The sequence below is a fragment of the Chlorocebus sabaeus genome, chromosome 20, assembly GCF_047675955.1.
Source record: "Chlorocebus sabaeus isolate Y175 chromosome 20, mChlSab1.0.hap1, whole genome shotgun sequence".
Classification (NCBI taxonomy): domain Eukaryota; kingdom Metazoa; phylum Chordata; class Mammalia; order Primates; family Cercopithecidae; genus Chlorocebus; species Chlorocebus sabaeus.
The window spans coordinates 22,151,420-22,169,056 of record NC_132923.1 but is presented as its reverse complement, the minus strand read 5'-3'; the positions used below and the strand labels follow the sequence as shown (position 1 = coordinate 22,169,056).

At 39.2% G+C, this 17,637-nt stretch overlaps 1 protein-coding gene across 4 annotated transcripts in view; it reads right to left on the bottom strand.

Moving 5' to 3' along the window:
- The window catches only part of TRIM33 (tripartite motif containing 33), a 120,883-nt gene that overhangs the window by 51,674 nt on the left and 51,572 nt on the right, over window positions 1-17,637 (bottom strand). For all 4 annotated transcript variants that reach the window (XM_007977485.3, XM_007977486.3, XM_007977482.3 and 1 more), the window contains exons 3-4: window positions 17,033-17,177; window positions 16,733-16,865 (exon numbers count right to left, since the gene is read on the bottom strand). In XM_007977485.3, coding sequence (XP_007975676.1) covers window positions 16,733-16,865; window positions 17,033-17,177 — 278 coding nt within the window. The remainder of the gene's footprint in view (window positions 1-16,732; window positions 16,866-17,032; window positions 17,178-17,637) is intronic.

The window sequence follows — 17,637 nt, the reverse complement described above, 5'->3', positions numbered from 1 at the left end:
GGTGACCTCCACTTTCAGCCAGTACACAAGTGACTGGTACCAGACTAGCCCTTGTCACCAAAAACTATAAAAGACAGAAATACATGAGGCAACTATATTCCGTCACTGAACCACATGTAGACAAAAATATACATTCCTTTAGAGAGCATCATAATCATCCTACCTCTCTATCTGTAGACAATTTTATGATAACTGGAACAGAGAGCTAGAGACCAAGTAGAACAGAGGCAAAAATCACGATGTGGGCTCATGAGTGGCTGAAATCCATGGGGCAGGGCACTGGAATGGAGGAAATGATGTAGGATGAGAATGGGGAACAGAGGGTAGATAGAGGGAAGAGAAGATACTGAATATGTGTGAATTCCTCACAAGACCTTGGTCAAAGTCTGGACTATCTAAGACAGGGTGAGATTACACAAAGTTTAGCAGACAGCAGTTGCTATAAAGTTGACACTGGAAGAGAAGAACTAGAGATCATGGAGTTCCAGAAGAATTCCGTTTGAATTCTATCTTCAGAGGAGAAAGACTGTTAATCTCCCTGGGATCTACCTGAGAAACCAGAAAGGTCACCCTTAAAGGACTATACTATCCTGGAGTAAGCTCTACCCTAGGCCTGTCCTGCCCTAACAAAACCTAAATAAAAGCAAGCCTTGACAAGATCTAGTAAGAAACAAGGTTCAGAAATTAGGTACCACCAACTTAGAAAGGCTTGGGAAACGACTTGGGCTTTCTACAGATCTTCCCTAACAAGCATAAAATCAAGCTTACACAAGCTTACAGTAATTTAAATGCCTACTAGAACAATCCAGTCTTCAGAGGAAGATAAAATTTCTAGAATTTCTACAGTGTATTGTCCACAACGTCCAAATTGCAATAAAAAATTACCAGGCATTCAAAGAAATAGGAGAGCCTAACTCATAGCAAAGAAAAAAGTATTCAATACAAATTGACACCAAGATGATCTAGATGTTCTAACGAGCTAAAAGTTTAAATAGGCTACTTATATTTACTCAAACCTTTAAATGAACATAGGTTCTTAGTGAACAAACTGACAAGAAATCTTTACAGATGGAAACTACTAAAAGAGAAAAAGGAAATTCTAGAAAAGTACAATAACTGAAATGAAAAACGTCACTGGATGGACTTAGCAGCAAATGGGAGATGTCTGAAGACAGGGTACGTGAACATGAACACACATCAATAAAAAGTATCCAGTCTGAAGAAGAGAGGGAGAGAATAAATTGAAGAAAAATGAACAATCATCAGGGAGACCTATTTTGGTTTGTGACAAAACCAAATAGTCTAACATACATGTAACTGAAGTCCTGGGAGACTTGGGGTGTTTTTTGTTTTTGGAGATAGGTCTCACTCTCTCTTCCAAGCTGGAATGAGCACTGTGGCACGATCACAGCTCACTGTAGCCTCAACCTTCTGGCCTCAAGCAATCCTCCCACCTCAGCCTCCCAAGTAGCTGGGACTACAAGCATGCACTGCCATGCCTGGCTAATCTTAAAAAATTTTTGGTAGAGATGGGGTCTTACTATGTTGCCCAGGCTGGTCTTGAACCCCTGGGGTAAAGTGATCCTCTCACCTCAGCATCCCAAATTCCTGGGATTGCAAGCATGAGCCACCACAACTGGCTGGAAAATCTGTTTTGAGGAATAATGGCCAATTTTCCAAATTTGATGAAAATCAGCTCAGTGAACACCACAGAGGATTAACAGAAAGACAAACATATCTAAAAACTTCATGGTCAAATGGGAAAGGTCAAAGAAAAAGAGGAAATCTTGAAAGGAGCCAGAGAAAAGCCATAAAACATTCAGGAAGGAACAATATGAATGACATCCAAAACAATGGAAGCTGGACTACAAAGTAGTAATATCAATATCTTTAATGTTGAAAGAAAAAACTGTCAACCCAGAATTCTAGAGAAAATTATTTTTTTGTTTTTGTTTTTGAGACAGAGTCTCTCTAGGTCACCCAGGCTGGAGTGCAGTGGGGTGATCTCGGCTCACTGCAACCTCCGCCTCCTGGGTTCAAGCAATTCTCCTGCCTCAGCCTCCAAAGTAGCTGGGACTACAGGCACAGGCTCCCACGCCCAGCTAATTTTTTGTATTTTAGTAGAGACGGGGTTTCACCGTGTTGCCCAGACTGGTCTTGAACTCCTGAGCTCAGGCAATCCACCCGCCTCAGCCTCCCAAAGTGCTGGGATTACAGGCGTGAGCCACCGCGCCCGCCTTAAATTGAGGATTTTCATATGACAAGAAGGTGAGAGTATTCATTGTCAGCAAATCTGCAAAACAAGAAATGCTGGAGAATATTCTTTAGGCCAAAGGAATATAACAGATAGAAACTCATATATACTAGAAGGAATAAAGTGAAACAGAAACAGTAATAAATTGGTAAATATGAAACACCAGCTTTTATTTTCCCTCCTCATAACTTCCTTAAAAGACAGCTTTTTTTTTTAAGTATTGTATGTTAAGGTATATAATGCATGAATAAATGATGTGGCAATAGAAAAATGATGTGGCAACAGTACAAAGGATAGTAATTGAGTAAACTGAATAATCCTTTTTTAAAGTTACTAAAATCATACAACATTTTAAGTAGACATTAAGTTAAATTGCATATCACTATCCCTACAGCAATCGCTAAAAATAATAAAGTACAGCCTAAAAAGCCAACAGTAGATATAAAATGGAACACCAAAAAATATGTATAAACTTAAAATAATGCAGCAAAGAGACAACAAAAGAACAAAACACAAAAAAGAGAAATAAAAAACAAACAGTAAATGGTAGACTTAACCAAACCATATCACAAGTTACATTAAATATAACAAGATTATACGTTCCAATTAAAAAACAGAGAAAGGAGCCTGGCATGGGGCTCATGCCTGTCATCCCAACACTTTGGGAGGCAGAGGCGGGAGGATCACACTTGAGCCCAGGAGTTCGAGACCAGCCCAGGCAACATAACAAGACTCCATCTCTATAAAAATTACAAAAATTAGCTGGGTGTGGTCCCAGCTACTTGGGAGGCTGAGGCAGAAGAATTGTTTAAACCCAGAAGGTTGAAATGTTTGAGAAGTAGCCAGAAAGCCAGTGTAGATGTAGCAGAGATGGAGGATAGGCAGAGTAGTAGCAGATAAAATGCATATATAGGGTCTTTAAAGTCACTATAAAGATTGAAGAGTCACTGCAGGTTTTGAGCAGGGGAGTGATACAGCCCAACTGAGGATTCACTCTAGCAGTTGTATTAAGAATAAACGGAAGGGAGGTAGTATTAGAAGCATAGAGACTACTGCAGTAACCTAGGCAAGAAATGATGGTGGTAGAGACTAGGCTAGAGGCAACAGAGGTAGTAAGTGGTAGGATTTGGTGACATATTGTGAAGGTGAAGCCAAAAGGATTTCCTGATAAGTTTAGATTGGGTATGAGAGAGGAGTAGAGTAGAGGATGGTGCCAAGATTTTTGGCCTGTGCAACTGAAAAAAAAAATGCAACTGCCAAACTGAGAAGGGAAAAGGCTGCCAGTGAAAAAAGGTTTGGAGAAGACGATTGGTAGCTGAGTTTTGGATGTGTTATGTTTGAAAAAGTAGATATTCAAGTGGGAGATGTTAGAGTCTGCAGGGTAGGCAAATCTGAAAGTTCAGGAATAAACAATGAGCTAGAAATATAAATTTAGAAATCAACAACATATAGATGGTATTTTAAGCCCTAAGACTATACGTATAGATAATGGCGTAAACCCTGGTACATCCAACCTAGAACAACAAAGAAAATAAGCATTTTCTTTGAGGTTGAGAAAAAGTAAACAGTAATTAGTAGGAAGAAAATGAAAACAATGTGTTCTTCTGGTAGCCAAGTACATAAATGTGTTAAAAGGAACATTAAAAATGTCAAATGTTGCTGATATAATAAGGTGTTAAGATGAAAACTGACAAATCACCTCTAAATTTAGTCATGTAGTGGTTATTCATGACCTTGAAAAGAACAATGTTGGTACAATGCTGACAGTCGAAAGTATGTAAATTTAGACAGAATGGGACAGGAGGAATTAGAGACTATGATTATAAGCAATTCTTTCAAGAAGTTTTTCGGGGACAGCTCTGACGGCATGGAAAGGAAGTTAAAGAGAAGGATTCATGTTTCGTTTTTAAAAAAGGAAGAAAAATAGCAGCATACTGTAATACAGGAATAATTGTTAGAGACTGAAAAACTGACAGTCTAGCAGAAAGAAGGGCAAATTTCCAAAACAATGTCATTGGCTACATGAGAGGGGATGGAACTCAGTGTGTAAGTAGAGAAATTAGCTTTCTGAAGGAAGAGAGTCAAGCTAAGATAACAGAAATGTAGAAATATGGGTATAGGTACTTGCTGGAAAAGCAGATGTGGTAGAAGGCGTCTGTAGTTCTTTTTTGATAGCGTCAGTTTTCTCAGTGAAGTTGGAAGCAAATGCCAATATTTCAGAGTGAGGATGAAGTATTTGACATTTAAAAGAGGAAAAGGTAAGAATACACAATATGACTTCCAGACAACATTAAGGGTCTACTTGAGGGAAGTGGTCAGGAATTGAGAAGGTGACCTATTGGTATCATTATGCTAGAATGTGTTTTTCTCCTGTGATATTCAGCTGGGTAAACAAAATATGATAGGAAGGAAGTCAGGTTTAATCAGGACTGTAGTTATGCTGCCAAGTGAATTCAAAAAGTGGGATATGGAAGTCAAGGCTAAATGCAAGGGAGTGATTAAACTGATTAGCCATGACATTGAACAGGGAAGGTGTTAAATGAGAACACAAAGGGATGAGGTAAAGTGAAAGGGCAGTAGGATCAATGGATAAAATAAAAGTCACTGTGTGGTTGAATAATTGTAGAAGTTTCATACTAAGCAGAATGAGCTGGAGTAAGAGATGTGGCCACAGAGAGGAATGCTTAAAATTGAATAGGATTATTACAAATTACAAGGTCTAGTATATGACTATGCATGTGAGTGGCTACAGTAGTGTAAACGACAAGAACACTGGAAAGGAGGTCAAAGAACACAAAGACTAGAGTGTCTGAATGATCAAATCCATGTATATTAAAATTGCTAGGACTTAAGAGTAGCATTCTACAGTTTACCACTGAGTTAGGGAAAAAAAACCTTTGAGAGATGAAGGGGAATGACCCAAGGGTTTTTAGATGACAGCAGCAATGAGAGGTTATAGGTGATGACATGAAATTAAAATCTGTATATTTTAGGGAGGAAAGAGAAAGAATGGTCTAAAAAAACGGTAAAAAGATCTATCTCATACCTCCAGGCCCAGTCATACAGGAGATGTGAAAGAAAAAAAGTCACCAGTCACGACAGTTGCAAGAGAAGCAATGTCCATTAAGCCAAACAAAGCAAAGAAAATGATCAAAAAAGAGGCTAGGGATATACGGATTCTGATGACACCCAACAATTCCAAAGGACAAAGTAGCAGAATCAGGCACATGTGGTGCCTATGGAATTAAAGTGTGACAGATGAAGGGACACCTGGGAGTGTGGCACTTGTGGCACTCTCTTGGGTGGGTAACAGAAAAATACGGATAAAAAATGTAACAATATTGGTCTAGTAGATATAAGGCTGATAACGATGCAGAGGCTGCAAATGGTGGTGGTAATGAAGGATGCAGTTTGGGTCTTCCTCTTGTAAAACTGTCAATGGAAAAGAAATTCTAGTGTCAGCAAGTCAACACCATCTTCACATCAAATGAGGACTGAAGCGTAAGAGAGTGTGGTCTTAAAGTGACTATTCATTTCAGGAGAAATAAATACCTTTCTCCAAAATATATTCTTCTCCAAATTTATTCCATCTTGCGCCATGCTGCAATCGCTAATGTTTCTCATGAACTACCACATGCCAAACTTGTCAGCATTATTTTTCAAATGACCCAATATAACAAATTTAATAGACATGCTTCCATTTTTTTCCTGGAGACCTTCTTTATAGGATCCTCAGTTTTCATTCCTCATTCTAAACTGTCTTACCCCATGCCTGTCATTTTAGGCATTCCTTTTACTTTCTTGGTTTACTAACTTACTTTGGTGAATCACATTTTCTAATGGCTTTCCAAAAAGAGGTATATAAGAGGCAAAGCTTGCATGATGAAACATGTCTACATTTTATTTTCACATTGATTTATACTTTAGCTCCAGAATTCTAGATCGAGGCTGGGCGTGGTGGCTCACACCTGTAATCCCAGCTACTTGGGAGGCTGAGGCAGGAGAATCACTTGCACCTGGCGGGCAGGGGTTGCAGTGAGCCAAGACCGCGCCACTGCACTCCAGCCTGGGCAACAAGAGCGAAACTCCATCTCAAAAAAAGAGCATTCTAGATTGAAAACCTTTGCCCTTCATCTCCCGACTTTCTTTTAACGATCTTGTTTTTTTGTTTTGTTTTTGGAGACAGAGTCCCAATCTGTCACCCAGGCTGGAGTGCAGTGGCATGATCTCAGTTTATTGCAACCTCCGCCTCCTAGGTTCAAGTGATTCTCATGCCTCAGCCTCCCGAGTAGCTGAGACTACAGGCATGCGCCACCACGCCCGGCCTTACGTTCCTATTTCGTTGCTGGCTTTGGAAACTAAAAATTTACTAAAATTTTTCTGTATTTTGAGTAGTGATGGGGTTTCACCACGTTGCCCAGGCTGGTCTTGAACTCCTGAGCTCAAGTGAGCCACCTACCTCAGCCTTCCAAAGTGCTAGGATTACAGGTGTGAGCCACCATGCCCGGCCTAACGTTCCTATTTTGATTCCTATTTCATTGCTGGCTTTGGAAACTTTATTGATCTTAACCTTAATCCATAGCATACTATCATTTTATGATATTATACACCTTGATATGGGTCTTTTTAAAAATCATTGTTCTGGGCATTAAATGGGACATTTCATCCTGATGACTCTACATTCTTAGATGAATTTCTTCCAATAGTTATCTAACAATTTCCCAACATTTGTTTTCTTTTTTCTATAATTTATACTGATTGTCTGCTGGAACTCATACTTTTTTTTCTTTTAAATTTTCTTGCGAGGGTGAAAAGGTCTCTAAATCCTAAAAGACAGGTAGGAAGGGACAGTGAAATGAAAAAGCATCAGTATTGACAATATGGAAGCAAGTCAGGGAGACTGAAGGTCCCCAGAGCTTAGTGGGCAGATTTACACTTAATCTCCCTGATTTCAGCCTGGTACTTCCTCCCTATGTGGACCTAATATCCCCAAGTCCAGTGCCTCTCTGATTTTGTTTCTCCAGAGAATAGGTCCAACTTTTGTTACACCTATCATCTCTAGGTACTACTAGGTATTACAGGTTCCTGAGAAATATACTGACTGGCTTCCTTCATATCTCCTTTGCATGGCCTTAGATCATTCAACCCCATTATGTCAAATATCAGATCCACCAAACCTTCCATTCATTTACTCTGCTTTAAAAAAAAAAAAAAGGACTGAAATCCCCATTGATGTCTCTTCTCCCATTCTTAGTCTTTGTAAGTCTACAGATTTTTTAATTCCTTTAATGTGAATAGAATTTTTGGAGGGAGATGGAAAAACCCCATGGTTTATCTAGAAACCTAGTAATGTTCTCAGGTACAAAATTTCATGCTATTCTATAGCTGCTTTCCTTTTTCAAAACAACTTCCAAAGCCATAAAGTAAATCGAAGACTTCAATTAAAAAATTTTTTTAAAATTTAAGAAAGAGAAAAAAATAAAACATGTGGGTTGCAACTGTAGTAACAGCCAACAATAGCTAAACTGTTAGAGTGCTTACTATGCTAAGCACTTTATAGGTACAATTCTCAGTACTTGTAATCCTCACAACAACCTTATAAAGTTGGTAGTATATTTTCACTTAAAAGATACACACACAAAACATAGCTCATCTTTTTCACTCTCTCTGCAGCAATTATTTTAATTTAATTTAATTTAAACAAAAAATTCAAACAGCAGGGAGAGGCAAGAAAAAACAAAATACAGTTACAGACTGTATAAGTGGATGATTATGGAATGAAGCTAAATTCAGAGGAAAATTCACATCTTTTTGATTAACTGGGGTTTCATGTAAGATTCTAAAAAGAATACAGCAAAAGCAAACTAAGCAAAAAAGTAATAAAGATAAAAGAAAACTGTAAGGATCAGAACACCTCTAAAGAATAGAATAAATGAATTTAAAAACTGGGTCACTAAAATGACCAATAAAGACCATAAACTTATGGCCAATCTAATAAAGGACAGGAAATAAACTCAGCTATAAAACATCTTAAACAGGCTGGGCATGTGGCTCATGCCTGTAATCTCAGCATTTTGGGAAGCCAAGGGGGGCAGATCATGAGGTTGAGAGATTGAGACCATCCTGGCCAACATGGTGAAACCCCGTCTCTATTAAAAATACAAAAATTAGCTGGGCGTGGTGGTGCGCACCTGTAGTCCAAGCTATTCAAGAGGCTGAGGCAGGAGAATTGCTTGAACCCAGGAGGCGGAGGTTGCAGTGAGCCCAGATCGCACCACTACACTCCGGTCTGGCGACAGAGTGAGATTCTGTCTCAAATAATAATGATAATAATAAACAATCATAAGATATAACTATACATCTTCATAAAATCTTAATGTTGTTTAATTCAACATTTTTTAACCTCTACTAAATAATTTTCTAAGAAAATATAAAGTATCACAATTGCAAAGTTGACTCAAGAAGAGATGGGAGCTGGGTGCAGTGGCTTATAACTGTAATCCCAACAATTTGGGAGGCCAAGGCAGGAGGACTGCTTGAGGCCAGGAGTTCAAGACCAACCTGGGTAATATGGCAAGACCCTATCTCTTAGAAAAACAAACAAACAAAAATTAGCCAGGCATGGCAACTGTAGTCGTAACAATTTGGAAGGCTGAGGCAGGAGGATCACTTGAGCCCAGGAGGTTCAAGGTTACAATGAGCTATGATCACGCCACTGTACTCCAGCCTGGGTGACACAGCAAGATACCCTGTCTCCTAAAAACAAACAAACAACCCAGAAGGGATAGGAAACCTGACTCAATCAATAAGCATATAAGAAATTGAGACTCTTAAAGAACGAGCTCTAAAAGTCCTTAAGTCCAGAGAGAGGAAGGGGGAATGTTGGTAGGGAGGGAAAAGAATGGAGCAGAAAGCGTTAGCTAAGACACACAGAAGTGGCTAGGCACAGTGGCTCATGCCTGTAATCGCAGCACTTTGGGAAGCCAAGGTGAGGGATCACTTAAGGCCAGGAGTTTGAGACCAGCCTGACTAACATGGTAAAACTGTATCTCTACTAAAAATACAAAAACTAGGGGCCAGGAGTGGTGGCTCAAGCCTGTAATCCCAGTACTTTGGGAGGCCGAGATGGGCGGATCATGAGGTCACAAGATCAAGACCATCCTGGCTAACACAGTGAAACCCCGTCCCTACTAAAAAAATACAAAAAAAAAAAAAAAAAAAAAAAACTAGCCGGGCGAGGTGGCAGGTGCCTGTAGTCCCAGGTACTCGGGAGGCTGAGGCAGGAGAATGGCGTGAACCCGGGAGGCGGAGCTTGCAGTGAGCTGAGATCCGGCCACTGCACTCCAGCCTAGGCAACAGAGCGAGACTCCGTCTCAAAAAAAAAAAAAAAAATACAAAAATTAGCCACGTGTGGTGATGTCCACCTGTAATCCCAGCTACTCGGGAAGCTGAGGTATGAGAATCACTTGAATCCAGGAGGCAGAGGTTGCAGTGAGCCGAGATCATGCCACTGTACTCCAGCCTGGGCAACAGAGAGGCACTCTGACTCAAAAATCAAAACAAAACAAAACAAAAAGATACACAAAGGCAAACTAGTTCTAAGGTTAAATGGCTCTCCTAACAAATACAGGTCTAAGAAACTGCATGTACAAAGTTGGAGGGTTAAGTAGAGGGTTCCTGCTACTAGAGTGTAAGTGGAAGATAAGAGATTGTTTAGTAAAGAAGTTAACTTTGCCCAAAGAGAGGTCTAGCCTTTGCCTTCAGTCCCTGGCAGGTAAACTCTAACCCCCTGAAATGTCCTGCCTGATAAAATTATCTTTGTTTGCCTGGGGACCTTGAGCCAAGCCAGATAGTCTGTGTCAACAATCTGATTTACAGTGGGAGCTCTGGGTCACATAGTCTCAGATCAGCCTCAGGAGGAGCTGTCCTGGAGACTGAGGTCTGCCATGTGGCCGGTGAACCACATTTATGTGACAAAGACCGACCCAATAAAAATTCTGGACACCAAGGTTTAGGTGACATTCCCTGGTTGGCAATATTCTGTGTACACTGTCACACATCACTGTCAGGAGGTGTTCATGATGTCCATGGCTCCAGTGGGAGAAGACAACTAGAAACTCCACTTTTGGAATTCTCCTGGACTCTGCCCTGTGCATCTTTCCCTTGGATGATTTTAATCTGTATCCTTTCACTGTAATAAACATAACTGTGAGTATAATAGCTTGCAGTGAGTTCTGTAAATTCTAGCAAATTATCAAACCTGAGTGTAGTTTTGGGGACTCTTGATCTTACAAGTGGTATCAGAAGTCAAAGGAGTCTCATGGATTACTCTCTAATTTTATAGTTAGCATCAGAAGTGGGATCGCTTGAATGACCCTGACTTACTAAAACAGGTGGTTTGCAAAGAGGGAGGATGAGAAGGTGGGAATTGATAAACCTTTAATTCTTGGATGGGTACCCAGTCATGCACGGTTATATAACTGCAGCTGCAGTTACTAGAGGTAAAACTTACCAATGGAATTTAGAAATGGTAGACCCAATTCCCGAGGAGGTGAACCACCAGATATATAAGGAAATGCAAACTAGTAAGAAAAAAAAGTAGGCCAGGCATGGTGGCTCATGCCTATATACCAAGCACTTTGAGAGGTCCTGGCAGAAGGACTGCTTGAGCCCAGGAGTTTAAGATCAGCCTAGGCAACACAGAAGTCTTCATCTCTACAAGAAATAAAAAAATTAGCCAGGTGTGGTAGCACAACTACTCAGGTGCCTGAAGTGAGAGAACTGCTTGAGCCCAGGAGTTCAAGCCTTCAGTGAGCCACTGCACTCAAAGCCTGGGCAACAGCGCAAGACCCTGTCTAAAAAACAAAAAAAAAAGTTAATGAAACAATTCTTTTGTTACTGCTATCTGTACTAGCTAAAATGAAAATATAAGAGAATGTTAGGACAGATCCTGACACTGGGCCAAACTCAGATTTCAGCCAATCTGGGCTACAGTCACTAATCTCAGGGTCACTCCAAAAGGAAAAATTATGCTGGAACATTAGATACCATGTCTGTGACCTCCAGTTATAAAGAGGTAGTCTAGGTATGAGAAAGACAAAACTAAGAAACTACTGAAACCAGGGATTATAGTATAAATTGTCTCATTTTGATCAACAAATATCTTAGGTGATGTCAGAGAAACACTCTAATAAGGAAGGCAGTGTCCAGAAGAGTTCCCTACAAAATAGAAATAGTTTGTGCAGGATTTACAACCAGGAGAATGCAAAGAGGTACTCATTATACTTATAAGCAGGTAGCTTCTTTTTCCCTAAGGCTGAATTTGAAACTACCTGAGGAGCTGCTGATCCTGTGATCAGATGGGTGCTACACTATAAACTACTTTCTATTAATCAGCAACGAGCAGTTTGGGTTATGGACAATTCCAAGGCAAATGGACAGCATCTTGTTTGGAGGGCTACCACCCTGAATACAGAAAGTAAAAAATCAATTTAGCGGGCATGCGATTTTCCCCTATGTTAGGGTTTTCATGGAACTCTGCAGTTGGTGTCAGAAGTAATGGTGATCTTGTGGACTGTTTCGTAACTTTGAAAAGACGATGAAGAGAAAGACACTGGTAAAATTCAGTAATGTATGTTATACTTGCAACTCTCTTTGCAAAATTATAACAGTGAGAGAACTCTAACACAACTGACTCCACCTTGCTTCTAACCTCACAAGCTATCTTTGCTCATTCCCATATGTGGGTCAACCTAACTATGGGAGGAATTTATTTTATAGTTTAAGTCACTAGCAAGTGGTCACAAGATTTCTAACTTCCCCTATAGATAAGATCACTATTGTGAAACCCAAGACGAGTATTTGAGATATTTTTCAGGCTTTGCATTCTGCTGGACTAACTGATACAACCCAGGCTGGTGACCCATACCAAGAGACTAATTCAACTGGTCCTGTGACCCCTACTCAGGAAGTGACTCAGCATAACTCACTGCACAAAGACAGTTTTGACACCTCTATGATTTCATCCCTGACCCAACCAATCAGCAGCACCCATTCGCTAACCCCTGCCCACCAAACTATCCTTTAAAAACCCTCATCTCCAAATTCTCAAGAAGTTGGAATTTGGATGGGAGATATTTGAGAAATATTTCCTCGCTCAGTCACTCTGCAATTATTAAACTCTTTCTCTGCAGAAACTCCTGCTGTCTCAGTGTATTGACTTTTTCTGAACAGGGGGAAAGGAGAATCTGGCTGGGTGATAACATACTGAACACTTAAACTTTGACTACTGTTAAGTATTTCTTTTAATGGAGGCTCAACTATACTTTAGCAAAATAACCCTGGCAGCAATACAGACAGGATGAATTTGACAGAGTAAACCTCGAAGTAGGGAAAGTAGGGAGAATAGTTGTCAATCTGTTGTAGTAATGAGGGGCTGGCTTTTAAGTCCAATGACATGGTTTCAACAGTCCATCCAGAGAAAATAAAATGAAAGCATGAACAAAAGAGAAGAAATGTGTGATATTTCAGTATATATTTGTTCTCTGTCCCTATTCCTGGCATACAATTCCTAAAACCCTCAGAATCTCTGAAATAAGTATCTTTTTGTATGTTAACAAAATGACCAATGGCTGGGGGCTCCCAGACCAATCAGGATGGGTGCTGCCAGGAGAACCAACCAGATAATTAAAAAGAGTTGGAACTTTCAGCCCTACTTCCTACCTTAGGAAGAGGAGAGAAGGGATGAAGGCTGACATGATCACAAATGGTCAGCAATTTAATTATGCATCCCTACATAATGAATCTCCATAAAAACCCAAAAGAGTAAGGGTTGGAGAGCTTCCAGTTACTGAACAAGTGGAGGATAATGCATCCACCACAGAGGGTTGTGGAAACTGCACCCCTTCCCACAAACTTCACCCTATGTATCTCTTCATCCAGTTGTTCATTTGCATTCTTTAAAATACTGTTGAGCTGGGCACGGTGATACACACCTGTATCTCAGCTACCGGGGAGGCTGAGGCAGGAGGATCATTTGAGCCCAAGAGTTTAAATCCAGCCTGGGCAACACAGCAAGACCTAATCTCTTTTTAAAAATTAAATAAAATATTGTCAAGTGGGGCAGAGTGGTGCATATCTCTAGTCCTAGGTATGTGGGACACTGAAGTGTAAGAATCACTTGAGCCCAAGAGCTTGAGTTCAGCCTGAACAACAGAGTGAGACCCCGTCTCTTCAAAAAAACAAGAAAAATTATCTCTCTCTCTCTCCATATATATATAAACAAAAATTACAGGAGGACATTGTTTTGGACTAAGCTCCTGCATGAGGCCCCAACAGATCAGACTAAAAATCAAAGTAGGGACAGAACCAGAAGCAACATATAGTTCTCTTCCCCTTTGCAGTCACTGCTGAAGCAAGAGTGGCCAAAATAAAGTTTAATCCCTTTGTGACTTCTGACTGAAGCAAGAACCACAAAAGGTGTTTCAATGCACCTTCCCACATTCATAGAACGATTATATCTTCCCCTCTTTCCTAAGAGCTGAGACAGATGTACAGCATTCATTCCATGCCCATCCAAAAGGATGATAAATTTCAGATTGTGCAAGGACACTATAAAGGTCAGCAAACTGGCAATTTAGTCAAAGTTTACAGGAAGAAATATATCATCAACACTGAACAGGTGCAGTGGGAAAAGGCTAATGGCACAACTGTTCATGTAGGCATTCACCCCAGCATGGTGGTTATCACTAGGTTAAAATTGGACAAAGACTGCAAAAAGATCCTTGAACAGAAAGTCAAATCTCACCAAGTAAGAAAGGAAAAGCCCAAAATACAAGGAATAAACAAGATGAGAAGATGCAGGAATAAAACAATCTTATATACAAACTTTCACTGAAACTGTTGAAATGGAAAAAAAAAAAAAAATCAAAATGGAGTCCCTCATGCTGAGTTCATCAAACTGAAAGTGAGTTATCAGACCATCCAAGAAATCAGGAGAGGGATAACACCCTAATTTCCCAAATAAGCCAGTTTCAATTGGTATGATAATAAAGCTCCCTGTTTTTAGCCCCCCCCTTTTTTTTTTTCCGGTAAACCTCTCCTACGGTGCTGTCTTTAATCCTTACAACAACAAAAGGTAACCTGAGGTAATTTGATGTTAACCAATCAGTTATTTCTCTATTGTTCTGCACTGCTCCAACCTTACTAGGAAAGTAACTTTGAAAAGACCAATCCACTTTTTATTCTTTGTTTTTGCTTTCTTCAGTCCCTCTCTGCCTATAAAACTAACCTCCTCTGCTCAGTTCACTGAAACACTTGTTTTATTTTAAGTAATGAGGTATTGCTCAAATCTAAAATCACAAATAAAACCAATTAAGATCTTTGAACTAAATTGTTGTAATTGCTGTGATTTGTAATAAATTGGCAGTAGTAAGTTAAATGCTTCCCTGAGTTCTGTGACCCATTCCAGCAAATGATCAAACTCAAGGAAGGGGTCGTGGGAATCGTCCTGCCCCCAATTTACAGTAAGTCAGTCAGAATACCAGAGGCCAGGGGACAAGCTCGGTGGCTCACACCTGTAATCCCAGCACTTTGGGAGGCTGAGGAGGGAGGACAGCTTCAGGCCAGGAGTTTGAGGCTACAGTGAGCTATGATCATGCCACTGCCTTCCAGCCTGTGTAACAGAGCAAGAACCTGTCTTTTAAAAAATATATATTTTTTTTTAAAGTACCAGAAGGTGAGACTTACGACTGGTATTTGAAGTGGAACGGCAGTTTGCAGGACTGAGCCCGTAACTTGTGGGACCTGACTCTAACTCCAGGTAGATGGCAACAGAATTGAACTGAATTATTGGACACTAAGCTGGTGAGAATCAGTCAATAAGAGGGGAAACTGGTCACACACATGGTCACAGAAGTGCTCTGTGTTGTGTGAGTACAGGAGGAGAAAAAACAGGTTTTTAAAAAATTATACAAGAGATAATAAGGACTTAAATATAAGTGGTAAAGGAAAATGGTAAAAAGGGAAGGATAATGGTTGAACTTTGAGGTGGCAATGCCGCTGAAGCGATTCTTTAATGAGGAAAAGTATGACATCTTCCTTTTCTTTTTGCCTCTCACTATCAACTTAAAAAGCTACAAGAAATCTAACACTCAAAAAAAGATCTGACTGCAGCTGTGAAAAAGGTAACCTAATGTCTTACTGAGACTGTTAACAGACAATCTAAGATTTCAGTCAAGTTATAGGTTAAGACATTTCTGAATTAAGAGTACAAAAATTTAATAAATATACTGTAAAGCTGTGAGAGATACCTTGAAAAAGAACAAAAAGCACTACCTTTATATAGTCAAATTTGAGACATTCTGCATTCTATATTCTCTATACCCTATGGAAGAAAATGAGCATATGGGTTAAGAAGAGATCTGCAGTCTGACTACCTGTGCTCAAATCCTGGTACTACCAATTACTACGAGACTTTGTACAGATTACTACAGCTTTCTGTAAGTAGGTTCTCTCACATTTAAAACAGTTATAATACCAGTACCTAAATCTCATGGGTAGTTGGTATGAATTAAATACATATTAATCACTCAGAAAAGTACCTGGCACAAAGTAAGGCTAAAATAATTGTTGACGATTAGGATTACTGTATCCCCTCTTTAAGAAGACTCTAATAAACTTCAATGAATTCTAATGAATTAAAAACTCTAAGAAATCATATCGTTAAGAAACACATTTAAGTGTAGCTAACCCAAGTTCTCTTATACATTTTTGGCAATAGATTAATAAAATCTATTCCCATCCAGTCATAAACACTGTTGTTTGAAAAACACTTCAGAAAATTCTGGACTATGGGTAAGTGACACCATCTTTTTACTTGTAATAAACAGATGCCATGGAAGCTAGAGAAATTTACTGAAGGATATGGTCACACAACTGACTAGAAATTTTAGTACAGTTCCCAAACAGTTCATATGAAGCACACTCATAGTAAATGAATACTACTGAATTCTGAGGGTACAAGGTTAAAATACAAAGGTATGTATTAGAGGGTCAGTAACTCTGCTTAGTTTTCATAAATCCCTAGCTTTTCTACAAATTTTATATGTAACATGAAATCAGTGTATTTATGCTTTGACGTTAAAAGGAATGCTGCTTTTGTAGACTACAGCCAAAAATACTATAGGACACCAAGAAAAAGCTTATTTGAATCACAGGAGTAGCAAACAAATGAATAACGTAACTCCATTCTTGTAAACCCAAACCTACAAAATGATACATTTTAACAAACATTCATAAGACAATTAGATATAAATGTGGAAATCTTTAAATAATTTACCAAAACATATATTGCTCAATAAATTAAAATATGTAAAATTTAGATTTAAAAGAGACAAATAATCAATATTTGCTTTAAGAAGAATGATTTTACAAGCACTTTTTATAGTATTTCCTGGTAAGCAATTATGATTTCTGTACCTATGTTCTTTGTGTTCCAATAGCTGACAGTCTCTACATGTCAGTCTATCACACGTTTCACAGAAAAGTTTCAACTGTTCTTGTTTGTGTACAGGGCAGAAAACAGGGCGTTGACCAGATGCTCCGACAGACTCTGTAGCAAAATAAAACAAATATTTTTTAACTAAATATAAAATTTTTGTCTAGTTTTCTAAATTCCTATTGCTGTTGCTACCCAAAGTTTATAAAGAATAAGTAGAAAATGCTATAGGGGTAAAAGAGGGAGGTTAACTGTAATCATTACAACTGCATCTATCTTACCTGAGACATCTTCTTTCTTCCTGATCAAGTGATCTTTAGTAAATTTTACTCTTTGATGTGCTTCGATACATGTCTTACATAGCCACTCTCCACATTCTACACAAAAGCCAACTGCACTTGCATTGTCTTCACAACTAGTACATACCTAAAAGAGGAAATAAGTACTAATCTAAATTAAATATGTAAAATGTAGATCCAAAAAATAAAAAGAAAAAACTTGTTCTTAAATATACTGTCTATTTCACTGTACACAGAATAAAATTATTTTGTTATCCATTTATCTTCAACAAAATCCTTTTCCTTACAGATCATTCATGTAGGTAAAAATCTAAGTCTCAGAACACAAAGTCTGTGGAGATTTGACTTTTTTTTTGAGACAGGCTCTCGCTCTGTCACCCAGGCCGGACGGCAGTAGTGCAATCATGGTTCACTGCAGCCTCAACTTCCTGGACTCAAGCAATCCTCTGACCTCAGCCTCCCAAGTAGCTGGGACTAAAGGCGCATGCCACCACGCCCGGCTAATATTTTTATTTTTTGTAGAGATGGGGTCTCATTATGTTGCCCAAGCTGGTCTCGAACTCTGGGGCTCAAGCAATCCTGACACC